This window comes from Podarcis raffonei, chromosome 2 (genome assembly GCF_027172205.1).
Source record: "Podarcis raffonei isolate rPodRaf1 chromosome 2, rPodRaf1.pri, whole genome shotgun sequence".
NCBI lineage: Eukaryota > Metazoa > Chordata > Lepidosauria > Squamata > Lacertidae > Podarcis > Podarcis raffonei.
In genome coordinates this window covers 119,281,410-119,297,369 of record NC_070603.1, presented here as the reverse complement: position 1 = coordinate 119,297,369, position 15,960 = coordinate 119,281,410, and the positions used below count along the sequence as shown (strand labels likewise).

Here is a 15,960-nt window from a genome sequence, read left to right as displayed (position 1 = left end):
GAGGCTAACACCTGGCTTGAGAGCAGTACATGTGAAAAGGATCTAGGAGTCTTGGTTGACCATGTTACCGGAAAAATCCGAGGGCTCCCTTGGGCAAAAAGTAAAGACACCAACCAGGATAACTTGGAGCAAAACAGCAGCCTGTAGGCTTGGCCTTTATTGAACTGTTGCAACAGGGTGTTCCCCTCACTTGCAAGAGAGAGGAAAGACCCCGAAAAATAGTGTGCAAGGTCTTATAAAAACTTTTTGAAATTCCCCTCCTCTAGGTCAAGCCCACCCCCAGAAACATCATGCATACATTACAGAAAGGAGGGGTTGAGGGAGGAGTTGGTGGTAACCTGAGTGTCTTGTCACCTGGCTGGTTCCTCCTTTCCCCCCTCCCCATGAGTCACTTCCAGGAGACAAAGGGGAGTTTGCAGTTTCCTGCCCCCAGAGGGAAGATCTGATCATTGTCCTTTGTTTCAGTCCATGCTGAATTCACTCCCATATGCAAGTTCTTTGTGATCTTGATTGTCTTCTGTCTGGGATCATCAGGGTTGGCATAGAAACTGGGCAGGGCTCCTGTGGATGTGCTGAGACGGTGAAGGGATTATGGCTGACCAGGACCAAGCCACCCCCCTTTGATAGTTCTTGTCATATGGAGTAAAATAAAATGGAACAGTGCAAATCCGATGTATGGTTGATTTTCTATGAATTTATAACAGAAATGTGGCGTATGTAGTGTGTGAGTGTGTGTGTGTGAAGTTTGTACAAACAGAATGATTGGGGTGGGGGGGTTCCTGCTACAACCACAAACTTGACATGAGCCAACAGTGTGACGCGGCAGCTAAAAAAGCCAATGCAATTCTGGGCTGCATCAATAGGAGTATAGCATCTAGATCAAGGGAAGTAATAGTGCCACTGTATTCTGCTCTGGTCAGACCTCACCTGGAGTACTGTGTCCAGTTCTGGGCACCACAGTTCAAGAAGGACACTGACAAACTGGAACGTGTCCAGAGGAGGGCAACCAAAATGGTCAAAGGCCTGGAAACGATGCGTTATGAGGAACGGCTAAGGGAGCTGGGCATGTTTAGCCTGGAGAAGAGGAGGCTAAGGGGTGATATGATAGCCATGTTCAAATATATAAAAGGATGTCACATAGAGGAGGGAGAAAGGTTGTTTTCTGCTGCTCCAGAGAAGCGGACACGGAGCAATGGATCCAAACTACAAGAAAGAAGATTCCACCTAAACATTAGGAAGAACTTCCTGACAGTAAGAGCTGTTTGACAGTGGAATTTGCTGCCAAGGAGTGTGGTGGAGTCTCCTTCTTTGGAGGTCTTTAGGCAAAGGCATGACAACCATATGTCAGGAGTGCTCTGATGGTGTTTCCTGCTTGGCAGGGGGTTGGACTCGATGGCCCTTGTGGTCTCTTCCAACTCTATGATTCTATGATCTGCTTTGGGGCTCGCAAGGGCTTCTGGGAACTGTAGTACACAACAAAGGCGACAAGAACAACAAACCTGATGTTTTCCTAGAGCAGGCATAGGCAAACTCGGCCCTCCAGATGTTTCGAGACTGCAATTCCCATCATCCCTGACCACTGGTCCTGTTAGCTAGGGATGATGGGAGTTGTAGTCCCAAAACATCTGGAGGGCCGAGTTTACCTATGCCTCTCCTAGAGAAAGGAGGTGGTGCAGGTTTGTGGAAGAAATAAGTCTTGTGAACCTCGAAGGGTTAACGTGTAATCCTATACACGTCTACCATAGTGCAATCCTATAAACGTCTACCATGGGCCCAGCCAGGATTTTAAATTACTTTCTTTCGACCCCAAGTGCTCAGAAAAATCTGTCGAAATCCTTCCACAATTTCTTCTTTTAGTTAAGTTTTTTTATTTATTTACTTGATTTGGGGGGGCAGCTGTCCCCCTTGCCCACCTAGCTACAGCCATGATGTTTACTCAGAAGTAAACTACACCAAAAAACCCACCCTTTTAAAGCACATGGCTTCCCCCAAACAATCATGGGAAATGTAGTTTCTCGCCCACAGGGCTACATTTCCCAGAACCCTTAATAGACTAATTCCCAGGATCCCTTGGGAGAAACGGTGTGATTTAAATGCACATTGTAGTATATAGCGCTGGCTTTGCACAAACAAAAAAGTTGGTCAGTAACCTCCTTTGGGTCTTGTGAAGGCTTCTGGGAACCATGGTTCATGCCAGGGTGGGGAGCCATTATTATGAACATGAGAAGGGCCTGCTGGCCCATCTAATTCAAGATCCTGTTCTGGCACAGATGACCAAGAAACATGATCAGAGTTCAAGGCTGTCTTCCATTGCTGGTGGCTGAAGCAAAATCTGGGAGCAAGATAACTCTCAGGACACCATATTTCTCCCTAGTTTGCTAATCTCTTTCTGATCCCAGTCCAGAAAGCCAGATGTGAGCTTTCAGGTTGAAGGGTCCAGTCAGGTATATTCATTGTTAGGTAAACAGAGCAGGCAAGCATCTCATTGTTAGGCAAATGCAGAAACTGTAATATATGGCCAAGGGATCTAAATCACTATCAGATTGCTCTCAGTAAATGTGTATTTGTGCATTAGGCTCTCATCCTGAGTTGTTTTTAGGGAGATTTGATGCAGGCGTTGCTACTTAATGAGCTTTCACCCTCATTAAAAAGCCCTGAACGGGACACTCCCTAAGCTGGGTGGGTGAATGGTCCTTGGGGACTTAACTTCTTCACCAAGCGCTTAAACTATGGAACTCCCTGCCACAGGAGGCAGTCCAATCACCAACTTGGATGGCTTTAAAAGAGAAGGGAAAGGCTGTCAATGGCTCCTAGCTTCAGTGAACATGTTCCACCTCCGCTGTCAGGGCTGCTGTGAGGATCATAGAATCATAGAGTTGGAAGAGACCACAAGGGCCATCAAGTCCAACCCCCTGCCAAGCAGGAAACACCATCAGAGCACTCCTGACATATGGTTGTCAAGCCTCTGCTTAAAGACCTCCAAAGAAGGAGACTCCACCACACTCCTGGGCAGCAAATTCCACTGTCAAACAGCTCTTACTGTCAGGAAGTTCTTCCTAATGTTTAGGTGGAATCTTCTTTCTTGTAGTTTGGATCCATTGCTCCGTGTCCGCTTCTCTGGAGCAGCAGAAAACAACCTTTCTCCCTCCTCTATGTGACATCCTTTTATATATTTGAACATGGCTATCATATCACCCCTTAACCTCCTCTTCTCCAGGCTAAACATGCCCAGCTCCCTTAGCCGTTCCTCATAAGGCATCGTTTCCAGGCCTTTGACCATTTTGGTTGCCCTCCTCTGGACACGTTCCAGTTTGTCAGTGTCCTTCCTGAACTGTGGTGCCCAGAACTGGACACAGTACTCCAGGTGAGGTCTGACCAGAGCAGAATACAGTGGCACTATTACTTCCCTTGATCTAGATGCTATAATCTTATTGATGCCGCCCAGAATTGCATTGGCTTTTTTAGCTGCCGCGTCACACTGTTGGCTCATGTCAAGTTTGTGGTCAACCAAGACTCCTAGATCCTTTTCACATGTAGTGCTCTCAAGCCAGGTGTCACCCATCTTGTATTTGTGCCTCTCATTTTTTTTGCCCAAGTGCAATACTTTACATTTCTCCCTGTTAAAATTCATCTTGTTTGTTTTGGCCCAGTTCTCTAATCTGTCCAGGTCGTTTTGAAGTGTGATCCTGTCCTCTGGGGTGTTACCCACCCCTCCCAGTTTGGTGTCATCTGCAAATTTGATCAGGATGCCCTTGAGTCCATCATCCAAGTCGTTGATAAAGATGTTGAATAAGACCAGGCCCAAGACAGAATCCTGTGGCACCCCACTAGTCACTCTTCTCCAGGATGAAGAGGAACCATTGATGAGCACCCTTTGGGTTCGGTCAGTCAGCCAGTTACAAATCCACTGAGTGGTAGCATAGTCAATACTGCATTTTACCAGCTTCTTTACAAGAACATCATGGGGCACCTTGTCAAATGCCTTGCTGAAATCAAGGTAGGCTACATCCACTGTGTTCCCTTCATCTACCAGGCTTGTAATTCTGTCAAAAAACGAGATCAGGTTAGTCTGACATGACTTATTTTTCAGAAATCCATGCTGACTATTGGTGATCACAGCATTCCTTTCTAGGTGCTCACAGACTGTTTCCTTAATGATCTGCTCCAGAATCTTCCCTGGTATTGATGTCAGACTGACTGGGCGATAATTATTTGGATCCTCTCTTTCCCCCTTTTTGAAAATAGGGACAACATTTGCCCTCCTCCAGTCTGCCAGGACTTCGCCTGTTCTCCAGGAATTCTCAAAGATGACTGCCAGTGGTTCTGAGATCACATCTGCCAGTTCTTTTAATACTCTTGGATGCAGTTCATCTGGCCCTGGAGACTTGAATACATCTAAACTAGCCAAGTATTCTTGTGCTATCTCCTTAGTTATTCTGGGCTGTGTTTCCTCTGCTGAATCATTTGCTCCAAATTCTTCAGGTTGGGCATTGTTTTCTTAATCGGAGAAGACTGAGGCAAAGAAGGCATTGAGTTCAGCCCTTTCTGTGTCCCCTGTTTGCATTTCACCATCTTCTCCTTTGAGTGACCCCACTGTTTCTTTGTTCTTCCTTTTGCTAAGAACATACCCATAAAAGCCTTTTTTGTTGCTTTTAACCTCTCTAGCAAGCCTGAGTTCATTCTGTGCTTTAGCTTTTCTGACTTTGTGTCTACACGTGCTGGCTATTTGTTTGAATTCCTCTTTGGTGGTTTCCCCCCTTTTCCATTTTTTGTACACATCCTTTTTTAATCTTAACTCAGTTAAAAGTTCTTTAGATAGCCACCCTGGCTTCTTTAGGCACCTTTCATGTTTCCGTCTCATTGGTATTGCCTGAAGTTGTGCTTTTACTATCTCCCTCTTAACAAACTCCCAGCCATCATGAACTCCCTTTCCTTTTAGTATTTCTGTCCATGGGATCTCACCCAGCACTTCCCTAAGTTTTATGAAGTTGGCTTTCTTAAAGTCAAGAAATCGAGTCCTAGTATGCTTGGCTGCTCCTTTCCGCTGTATAGTAAACTTCAGAAGAGCATGATCACTCGCGCCTAATGATCCTTCCACTTCTACCCCACTAACCAGGTCATCAACATTGGTTAGGACCAGATCTAAAATGGTTGTTCCTCTTGTTGCTTCTCCCACTTTCTGGACAATGAAGTTGTCTGCAAGGCCAGTGAGGAATCTGTTTGACCTTATGCTCTTGGCTGAGTTTGACATCCAACAAATATCCGGGTAATTGAAGTCCCCCATTACTACTATCTCCCTTCCTTTTGCATGCTTGGCCATCTGTTCCAGGAAGGCATCATCTATGTCCTCCGTTTGGCTTGGGGATCTATAGTAAACTCCCACAATGAGGTCACTGTTATTCTTCTCTCCCTTAATTTTGACCCAAATGCTCTCACTTTGGCTTTGAGGTTCTAAATCTTGGATCTCTTCACAGGTATACACATCCCTGACATATAACACCACTCCTCCTCCTTTCTTGTCTGGTCTGTTTCTCTGAAATAGATTGTATCCCTCCATTATTACATTCCAATCGTGGGACTTATCCCACCAGGTTTCAGTGATGCCTATTATGTCATATTTAGTTTGCTGTACCAAGAGCTCAAGCTCATCTTGTTTGTTTCCCATGCTTTGCGCATTAGTGTACAGACATTGAAGTCCATTAATCATTCCCCCGTGTCTCTTATTTAAGGATTTTTTCCTCCCACCACTAGGTCTGCGTGCTGTTTGCTCCATTTGGTCTATGACATTTGGGTGATCATCTTCATCAATTGATAGACTCCTACCTTCAGGAGCACTGTCTCCCTCCCCCACATTAGTCAGTTTAAAGCCCTCCTGATGAGGTTTCTGAGATTTTTGGCAAAAACATTCCTCCCAACCGTTGTGAGGTGCAGCCCATCGCTTGCCAGAAGTCCATCTTCAAGAAACTGCATTCCGTGATCTAAGAATCCAAACCGTTCCTGTTTACACCATTTGCGAAGCCAGCTGTTCACTTCCACTATTTTCCCCTCTTTCCCTGGGCCACGTCGTTCAACTGGGAGGACAGATGAGATGACAATTTGTGCATTTAATTGCTTCAATTTCCTGCCCAGAGCCTCGTAGTCTCTTTTGATCTTCTGGAGGCTATTGCTTGCAGTGTCATTGGTTCCCACATGAACCAAGAGAAAGGGGTATTTGTCAGTGGGTTTTATGATTAATTGCAGTCGTTCAGTTAGATAGCGAAGGATAGTGTGCACCCCATAAATGATCTCTTTCAGCTTCTGCCTTTTGGAAGAAGGTAAAGGTAAAGGGACCCCTGACCATTAGGTCCAGTTGTGACCGACTCTGGGGATGCGCGCTCATCTCGCTCTATAGGCCAGGGAGCCGGCGTTTGTCCGCAGACAGCTTCCTGGTCATGTGGCCAGCATGACTAAGCCACTTCTGGTGAACCAGAGCAGCGCACGGAAACGCCGTTTACCTTCCCACCTATTGATCTACTTGCACTTTGACGAGCTTTCAAACTGCTGGTTTGGCAGGAGCTGGGACCGAGCAATGGGAGCTCACCCCCTCGTGGGAATTCAAACCGCTGACCTTCTGATTGGCAAGTCCTAGGCTCTATAGTTTAACCCACAGCACCACCCGCATCCCCCTGGAAGAAGGTACAGGTTTATAAAGACTAGGAATAGCCACCTGAGAAACAGTTTTTATCCAAATGCGATTTTGGTTTTTGGTTTTAAACGCAGTGTAATGTAGTCTCTGTGGGAGTATATTGTATTATGGGGTATCAGAGTTTTTAGGGAGTTAACCAGGCTTGTTGGTTTTTGAATGTCTGATGTAGATTTTTTCAATTTCGTTGTTCTGTATGGGACAATGACAATAAAGATTATCGTATGTGAAGAGAGGCATTCCCTTCTTTGTGAAAGAGGCATTATCTCCTCTCTCTTGCGTGTGAGAGAGAAAAGAGAGGGGATACCTTCCTCTGGATGTGCATACGAGGGAGACTGCCTCTTTTAAGATGTGCGTGTGTAAGAGGGGAACATGCCTGTTCTAGGGTGTTAATGTGCGTGAGAGAAAGAGGAATGCCTCTTCGAAGGCAGTATTGTCGCACGCACGCCCCACACCTCTGAGCAATGCAAGATTCCAGGGGTTCCTTAGGCCAAGACATACCGAAAGAAAAAAGGACTTTGTTTATGTATGCCACTACAGCAGCAAGAATGTTGATCGCACAAAATTAGAAGACTGGAGAAATACCAACTAAAGAACAATGGCAAGAGAAGTTGATGAACTACGCAGAACTGGCAAAAATGAGACAGACAGACTAAGAGAAAAAGACAACAGCGACTTTGAAAAAGAATGGGAACCATTTATATTATATTTGCAGAAACAAAAAAGTCTATAGACCTGATGGCAGGATTTAAATAAATATTCACATCGTTAGCATTAGAAAATGTGTAGAAGATAGAGAAATAATATGGTGTATTCATTGTTATTTTTATGTTTTTAGTTTTGGTGTTATTGTATAAATATATTATTACCGTATTTTTCCCTCTATTACACGCAGATTTTTTCTCCTAAAAAGTAAGGGGAAATGTCTGTGCGTGTTATTGAGCGAATGTGTGGTCCCTGGAGCTGACAAGCGCGAGTGAAGGCAAAAATCCGGAGAAGGGAAGCCTTGAAAGGAGGAAGCTCTGCCTCAGGGTCTTACTGCCCACCCGCTTCTGTTTCCTTACTGTGTTTGCTCAAACGGAACAAAGAGCAGAGAAAACCCCTCCCCTCCAGGCAAGCAGAGTGGAAAGCAGCAGAGCGTCCTTCTAATTCCTCTCCGTGCGTCTGGGACTCGAAGGCAACATGCAGGTTGGGGGGGGGGGGAGAGAGAGAGCTGGCTGGCTTGTGGGGGGGGGGGGGACTTTTGCCTTCCTTTCCTCCCTCCGGTAAAACCCCTCTCCTGCATTCTTAGCCAGCTGCTTCTCTGCACACCCCTCTCCTTGTCGCTTCTATGTTTTTCCTTCCCTCCCTACTTAAAACGTGGTTCCAATCACGGATCCACATGGATCCTCAGGATCTTTGCATTGAGTCACCCCAAATTCACCATCAGATCACATAGCAATGATCTGATGCAAAAACAGGGCTGCAATGGTGCAAAAACATGGTTACAAAGCACGGATCCACATGGATCCTCAGGATCTTTGCATTGGGTCACCCCAAATTCACCATCAGATCACATAGCATGTCCATGGCTACAGCCTGCACCAAAAAAATCAAGCACCCACTGTTGCCTGGGGCTGCAATGGTACAAAAACGTGGTTACAAAGCATGGATCCACATGGATCCTCAGGATCTTTGCATTGGGTCACCCCAAATTCACCATCAGATCACATAGCATGTCCATGGCTACAGCCTGCACCAAAAAAATCACGCACCCACTGTTGCCTGGGGCTGCAATGGTGCAAAAACGTGGTTACAAAGCATGGATCCACATGGATCCTCAGGATCTAAGCATTGGGCTACCCCAAACTCACCATCAAATCACATGTCTGTGGCCGCAGCATGAAGCACAAAAATGATACATCCACTGTTTCATTCAGAATTTTTTTTTCTTGTTTTCCTCCTCTAAAAACTATGTGCGTGTTATGGTCAGGTGCGTGTTATCGAGCGAAAAATACGGTAGTTTTTTCTTTTAGGAGGCAGCAAAGTTGGTGAAAGAAGAAACAAACCAGAAGCGGAAGTTGGGGGAAGCCTAGGAGGGGAGGGAGGAAGGAATGCATAGTAAATGTTATGAATACAAGATGTATAATGAATGAAAAAGAAAAATGAATAAATTTTTTTTAAAGGATTCCAGGGGTTCCTGGTGCTTATCTAGGCTTCGCTTTCCTTTGGAATGAGGGACAGTCTGTGGCGTCTTTTAAGATATATGGTTTATTCGCACATACATGAAACCTGAGCTTACAGTGGAGGGGCTCACAGCATTAACACCCCAAGAGGATCTGGGTTCAACTTATCACACATCAGAGAGTCCACACCGGAGAAAGGCCGTACAAGAATTTGGTGTTTGCGAAAACCTTCCAGGGACGGACCTGCCTCACAGCACACAAGAGAATCCACACAGAGGAGAGGCCTATCAAGTACCCGGGTTGTGGGGAAAGCTTCCTTAACAGCTGAGACTTCATTGCTCATTAAATAATGCATGCAGAGAGAAACAGATAAATTTGAGCAGGTGGGAAAAATGTGCGGAAACGTGTTGCTGATCTTAGGGATTTTAGACTAATTTATACAGAAATAGCTGTATGAAATCGTTATCCTTTTCATTCTTGCTTTTCTTGTGGAGAATTGAGACAATGACATTGCCAGCCCGCTGCACTCCAGACAGCTCATAAAATAAATGTGGTGTAGAGGATGGAGTATTGGATTAGGACCTGGGAAACCAGGGTTCGAATCCCCACTCAGCCCAGAAGTTCCCTGGAGAACCTGGGGCCAGGCATTGCCTCTCAGCCTAGTCTACCTTGCAGGGTTCTTGCGAGAATTCCATGTGCACCTCCTGGGAGAAGAGATATAAATGCAACCAGTCAATCAATCAATCAATCAATCAAATAACACATTGATGTAAATAGAAGGTCCTCCTTATTAGTCAGTTCCTGTTCCCACAGGGGTGGGAGATGGAGACTGTGATTCAATGCAGGCTCTTCCTTGAATGATGCGCTTCTGACTAACCATCTTGCCATAAACAACACAGATGTCTTGTTCCTTGGGGGCACCAACAGTGGGCTGCAATGTGGCTTTCCAATCTCCTTTGCCAGGAATAGGCATATCTATATCCTTCTCTTCCTCAGGATACCCAGTTCTGATATGGACAGTGGGCTTTTGTAGAACACTTTGCTCATATACAATTCAGATGTCTTGTCCCTTAGCAGCATCAACAACAGTCTGAGCTGGAGGTTCACTGGGGCCCTGGAGTCTAGTTTGCTGTGAACGGGACCCTCCACTGAGTGGGCTTCCTGCAAACACACCTTTCTCTTGCAGATGTTGGGGTTCTACCAGATGTTTTCCTCACCCACAATGCACACATCCTGCTCCTTAGCAGCAACAGGAATTGTCTGCACTGGGATATCCCAGGGGGATCTGCAACTTCCTCCATGAGGAAGGGGTTCCTCCTCCTCATCAACTGGGTGGGCTTCCTGCTGACCCTTCGTTCTCTTGTGGATGATGGGCTTTTGCCTGATGGGTTCCCCATAGACAATGCACAGGTCTTGCTCCTTGCAAGTATCAGGCATCGTCATCCTGGCTGTGGCAGCAACAATGGTCTGGGCTGGAGGTTCACTGGGGACACTGGAGTCTCCTTTGCTGTAAACTGGACCCTCCCCTGAGCTGAATTTCTGCAAACACGCCATTCTCTCGCCAGTTTTGGGGAACTGCCAGATGTTTTCCTCACCCACAATGCACACATCCTGCTCCTTAGCAGCATCAGGAATTGTCTGCACTGGGATATCCCAGGGGGATCTGCAACTTCCTCCATGAGGAAGGGGTTCCTTCTCCTCCTCCTCCTCGACTGGGTGGGCTTTTTGCTGACCCTTCGTTCTCTTGTGGAAGATGGGCTTTTGCCTGATGGGTTCCCCATAGAAAATGCACAGGTCTTGCTCCTTGCAAGTATCAGGCATCGTCATCCTGGCTGTGGCCCAGGTGGTCTTCTTGCAACTTTCTTCAGAGGCACAGGCGTCTTTGGCTTCATCTTCTGGCTGCCACTTTCTCTTTGCCTGTTTAGGAAAGTAGATTGATTGAAATAATGAATCTTGAGAAAGAGGAAATACAGATAAGCAGCTCCACCTTCAGAGGGTACTTTTGAGTGCCGCATACGTATCCTGCATTTCTGACACTCCCAGCGTTATTGTTTTATGAAAATAGCTCACAATATAATATTTCCTTCATGATCCTCACCTACACAAGGGAATTGGAATCTTGGCCACTTAGTTTAGTACTGTCTGGACTGAACCTGCAACCTTCTGCAATGCAGGGCCGAGGCCACTTAGGGTTTTATTTCCCCCCCCCAAACTTTTTTATTGATTTTCCAAAAAAAATGTTAAACAAACAAACATAAATCATTACCTTATTTAAACCAATCTTAATATCATTGTTAAGTGACTTCCTCGTATCCCTCTGGTTGAATTTCTATATATATATATATATCTTTAATGATTTTGCAAAACCAATATTCCCTTAAAATTAACTTAATCACTTAACCTCTCTCTTTCTAAACAATTCTGCATTTAAACATACTAATTCATCACATTACATATTTAAATCCTAAGCCTATCTGGTATTTGCAAGCTTTCCAATTTAAATTATCTTAACATATTTAGCTAAGTAGTCTTTAAATTTCCTCCATTCCTCCTGATATTTCTCTCGGTGGCCACTCCCAGTCACCAGTCTAGCTGCCACATTTTGGATTAGTTGTAGTTTCCGGGTCACTTTCAAAGGTAGCCCCACATAGAGCGCATTGCAGTAGTCCAAGCAGGAGATAACGGGACTTATATACATGTGTGTATGTATTTTAAATCTTTCGCCCTCCCCCGTTGGATAAAGTTGCTCATAACAGCCACGCTCCTATGTCATGCCCCGATTTATTTGTTTCTTAAAAGGCTGGAGCAATAGTCATGCAGCAGCTTTTAAATCTGGGCTTTCCTGCCGTTCCTGTCCCAATTCCAGCCTGCAAGCTTTCTGGATTAGCTATAAATCCAGGGGAGAGAATCGAAACCATTAAAATGGACTCAGGACGTGCGCAAATGGAAAGCTCAGATCCGGGCCCACGGTTTACTGAGTGATTCTGACCCTCTCTATCTTAACCACCAACTAAAAAAATTAAAAGGAAACCAGCCAATGTTACCATTCCCAGATGTGCCATCCTAGAGAAGGGAACTTTCGGCGTCCGAAGAGGCTGATTGGCCAAGATCCTGATGTCACTCTGGAAACACCGCCTTCACTCTGGAGGGCAGGAAACTACCTGTGTGAAAAAATAACAAGAGATGTCTAAAGAGTGCAAAGCAGTTGCAATTGTTAATATTAGAAAATCCACAAATGTCATGTGTTTTGTTGGTTCAATGCATTTTATTACCTGGTGGGATTAATTATATCTTCATTTGATAGAATTAATTTTTAAGGGCTGTCTGGCAAAGGCCGACAACAACTAATAAAACAGGTTAAATAAAATATACAAATATTAACTGCATTGTAGACAGCAGTAATAAACACTAAAAGCAGAGGAAAACACCGAGAACAGTGTGGAACAGCAGAAGCCTTTGCTTGTTTACTCATGAGTAAGTCCTACTTCATCCTATCCCCTTTTAAAATGTGGTTGGGGGGGTTATTGGGTTGTTGTTTTTATTTTGATTATATGTTTTGTGGTTTTATATTTTGATTTTGTACTGTGAACCACCCTGAGACCTCCAGGTATAGGGTGGTATAAGAAGAATTCTAAGGTTCCAAATATAAAATAAACGTTCAGAAATGTACAAGGCAAACACTTACATAAGTATATAAACCACGTGTCTGAAATAGTACAGGAGAGTAATCCTGAAGCCATTTTGACTCTCCCAAATTGACCTCAAATATTTCTCTGCAAGGAGAAAGGAAATGGGAAAACCTTCCCATTGTCTCTTTGCTTGCAAATCCAGTCTTAAGGGCATATTTGTGTATGAATAGGGTGAGCCTGTGACCTGGATTTAGGAATTAAAGTATTTACCATTACAAAAGAATGGCCAGGCTGCCCAGCTAATGCAATCAGTGACCACTGAGTATCTTAGCAGGCAGGATTTCTGCCTCCTTCTGTGAATTGATGCTTTCGAATTATGGTGCTGGAGAAGACTCTTGAGAGTCCCATGGACTGCAAGAAGATCAAACCTCTCCATTCTGAAGGAAATCAGCCCTGAGTGCTCACTGGAAGGACAGATTGTGAAGCTGAGGCTCCAGTACTTTGGCCACCTCATGAGAAGAGAAGACTCCCTGGAGAAGACCCTGATGTTGGGAAAGATGGAGGGCACAAGGAGAAGGGGGCGACAGAGGACGAGATGGTTGGATAGTGTTTTCGAGGTTACCAGCATGAGTTTGACCAAACTGCGGGAGGCAGTGGAGGACAGACTAAACGACTAAACAACAAAATTGGGCTACAGGGTGGGCAATTTCAAACTTCTATGTAAGGGCTTGTGCACCTCTGTTCTGGGTTCCTCCTCCCTCCTGCGTGTGGAGAGTGGGGACCCTGTTGCAACAGTTTAATAAAGGACTCTATATGGGCTCTTGGATACCCCAAAGGGAATAGGAGCAGGTTTTTTCTTATAACAGCGGTATATAAATAATAATAATAATAATAATAATAATAATAATAATAATAATAATAGGCTCTAGCCCACCCCTTCGACAGTGGTGAATTCACAGACTTTCCTTCTTCATCTCAAGCCCCTTCACTCTCCCACTTGGGTATTTGCTCAGCTAAAGGGGGCCAGGTGTTTATGTGGGAATTGGAGTTCACAGAAAAACAAACTTTGCCAGGGAGGAAGATTGATCCGAAAAGAGAAATTAAACAGCAGAAAAAGATCCTCTTTCTCCCTCTTGCACTTGGATTTAATAGCTTTCTTGTTTTGTTTTTCCAAAAGTTGTGGTTCGGTTTCACATACTGTCAACATAATAACATCAACTTTTGTGGTTTCCTTAAAAAAATATTTTTGACCCTGATAATATTAATTAATATTAAAATTAATTAATTTTATAATGAATGATTTTAGAGTGTTGTTTGTGTTGTACTTTTGTATTGTTTTATTGTTGTTAGCCGCCCTGAGCCCGGCTTCGGCTGGGGAGGGCGGGATATAAATAAAATTTATTATTATTATTATTATTATTATTATTATTATTATTATTATATGTTAGCTTGACCATGGGCATTCTGTTTTCCACAGTGGCTAAATCAGATAGTTCTAGAAAGACCAATTACTGGACACAGAGAACCCAGAATCTGTGGGGTTGTTGAGGAAGGTAGGAGAGGAGGTATTGATTAAATATTACCCCTCCACACTCACGCTAGTGAGAAAGCCATCAGAACACATTCCCTTGCAAGTTGGTGATTATTGAATCCTTTAAATTAAGCAATCCAGTCTTGCTTGTTCCTGGTAAGTTTCCCCTTAGTATTTCCCTCTTAAAATAATAGTAACAACACCACAGTAGTCTTCTTTAAGAGTAAAGTTTGCTTACCTTGTGGCTTCTACCCTCTGTAAGGATAAACCATGTGCTGCTGGAGAAGAGCCAGAAGAGGAGGTCCAAGGGAGAAGTCCTCAAGGAGAAAGGGGAGATGGCCATGTGCTCAGGCCTTTTAAAGGGTCTGCTAGGGCCACGCCCACCTACCTGGTCACACACCAGGGGAGGGGGCTCCAAAACAGGTATGGCAGGAAGTCCTCCCTTTTCTGGAGCCACATTCCCCTGTGGGTCCACTCTAGGCAACAGGAACTTGTTGTACTTGACTGCTTCAGTGATGATACAGCCCACATGCCCCTTTCTCAGGCAATACAACATACACTTATATACACAATTTTTATTCAACCACCCTGTTATGTACAGAGTTGAATAGGATCCAAATTGCAGCAGTCTGATTGGTCCTAGAACAATAGGATTCAGAATGCAGCAGTCTGATTGGTCCTGGAACAATAGGACTCAGAATGCAGCAGTCTGGTTGGTCCTAGAACAATAGGATCCAGAATGCAGCAGTCTGGTTGGTCCTAGAACAATAGGATCCAGAATGCAGCAGTCTGATTGGTCCTAGAACAATAGGATCCAGAATGCAGCAGTCTGATTGGTCCTAGAACAATAGGATCCAGAATGCAGCAGTCTGGTTGGTCCTAGAACAATAGGACTCAGAATGCAGCAGTCTGATTGGTACTAGAACAATAGGATCCAGAATGCAGCAGTCTGTTTGGTCCTAGAACAATAGGATCCAGAATGCAGCAGTCTGGTTGGTCCTAGAACAATAGGACTCAGAATGCAGCAGTCTGATTGGTACTAAAACAATAGGATCCAGAATGCAGCAGTCTGATTGGTCCGCAGGAGCCACCCAATCCAACTCCAGATGAAAGTGAATCCGCAACCTGATTGGCCTACAGCAGAATCCCAGAATTAGCCGATCACGTGGGGCCCATTGTGTAAATAATGTATATAAAGCAGACAGTTTGGGAAAACATTCCATTCCTCACTACTATGAGCTGAATAAAGAACATGAAATCCACACTCGACTCCGAGTATATTTCACACCTAGAGTCCAAGCTTGACACGTAGGTTCTGGAACTGCAGTCATCTCCTCGGTATGGCAATAAGACCGTTCCACACGTCCCTCTTGCACAAAGTGGTACATCTACACCCCAATGCACTTTGTCCTTGCGTGGAATTTCTCACTCTGGGACAGCTTTAGGCAACTCTGGTTGCCCTCCATCAGACTGACAGGTTCCTTTCTCACCAACCCAAAGTCCTCAGTTAGTTGATCGAGCCAGGCTAAGTTCCTTGCAAGAATTTTGCCACCTGCAGCTAATAAAGAGAAGCCCCGATAGTTTCCGTAATCCGTTCTGTCACCATTTTTTTTTTTTAAGAGATTGATAATTTTGGCATCCCTAAAGTCTGCTGGGATCTCCTCTCTCTCCCAGATTTTTAAACAAGTTTTGGAGTATGCCAGCTTTCAGCGTTTCACAGAACACTTCATCAGTGAGCACAAGTTCATAAAAACGAGAGACACCTGCATTTTGATGTATTTTTAATCCTTGTTAGAAGCCGCCCAGAGTGGCTGGGGAAACCCAGCAAGATGGACGGAGTACAAATAATAAATTTATTATTATTATTATTATTATTATTATTATACTGTAAGTGATCTCTTACCACAGTAAGCCACATTGTTTTAAGAAGTTTGCATTATATATTTAAGAGGT

At 44.4% G+C, this 15,960-nt stretch overlaps 1 protein-coding gene across 1 annotated transcript; it reads right to left on the bottom strand.

Moving 5' to 3' along the window:
* Nucleotides 1-8,913: 8,913 nt before the first annotated feature.
* On the bottom strand, nt 8,914-14,590 carry LOC128409295 (uncharacterized). Its single transcript, XM_053379645.1, has 3 exons — nt 14,246-14,590; nt 11,892-12,008; nt 8,914-10,764 (listed from the first exon to the last, which is right to left on the bottom strand). The coding sequence occupies exons 2-3, from the start codon at nt 11,907-11,909 to the stop codon at nt 10,045-10,047; spliced, it is 738 nt and encodes a 245-aa protein (XP_053235620.1). The 5' UTR covers nt 11,910-12,008; nt 14,246-14,590; the 3' UTR covers nt 8,914-10,044.
* Between the last annotated feature and the right edge of the window lie 1,370 nt (nt 14,591-15,960).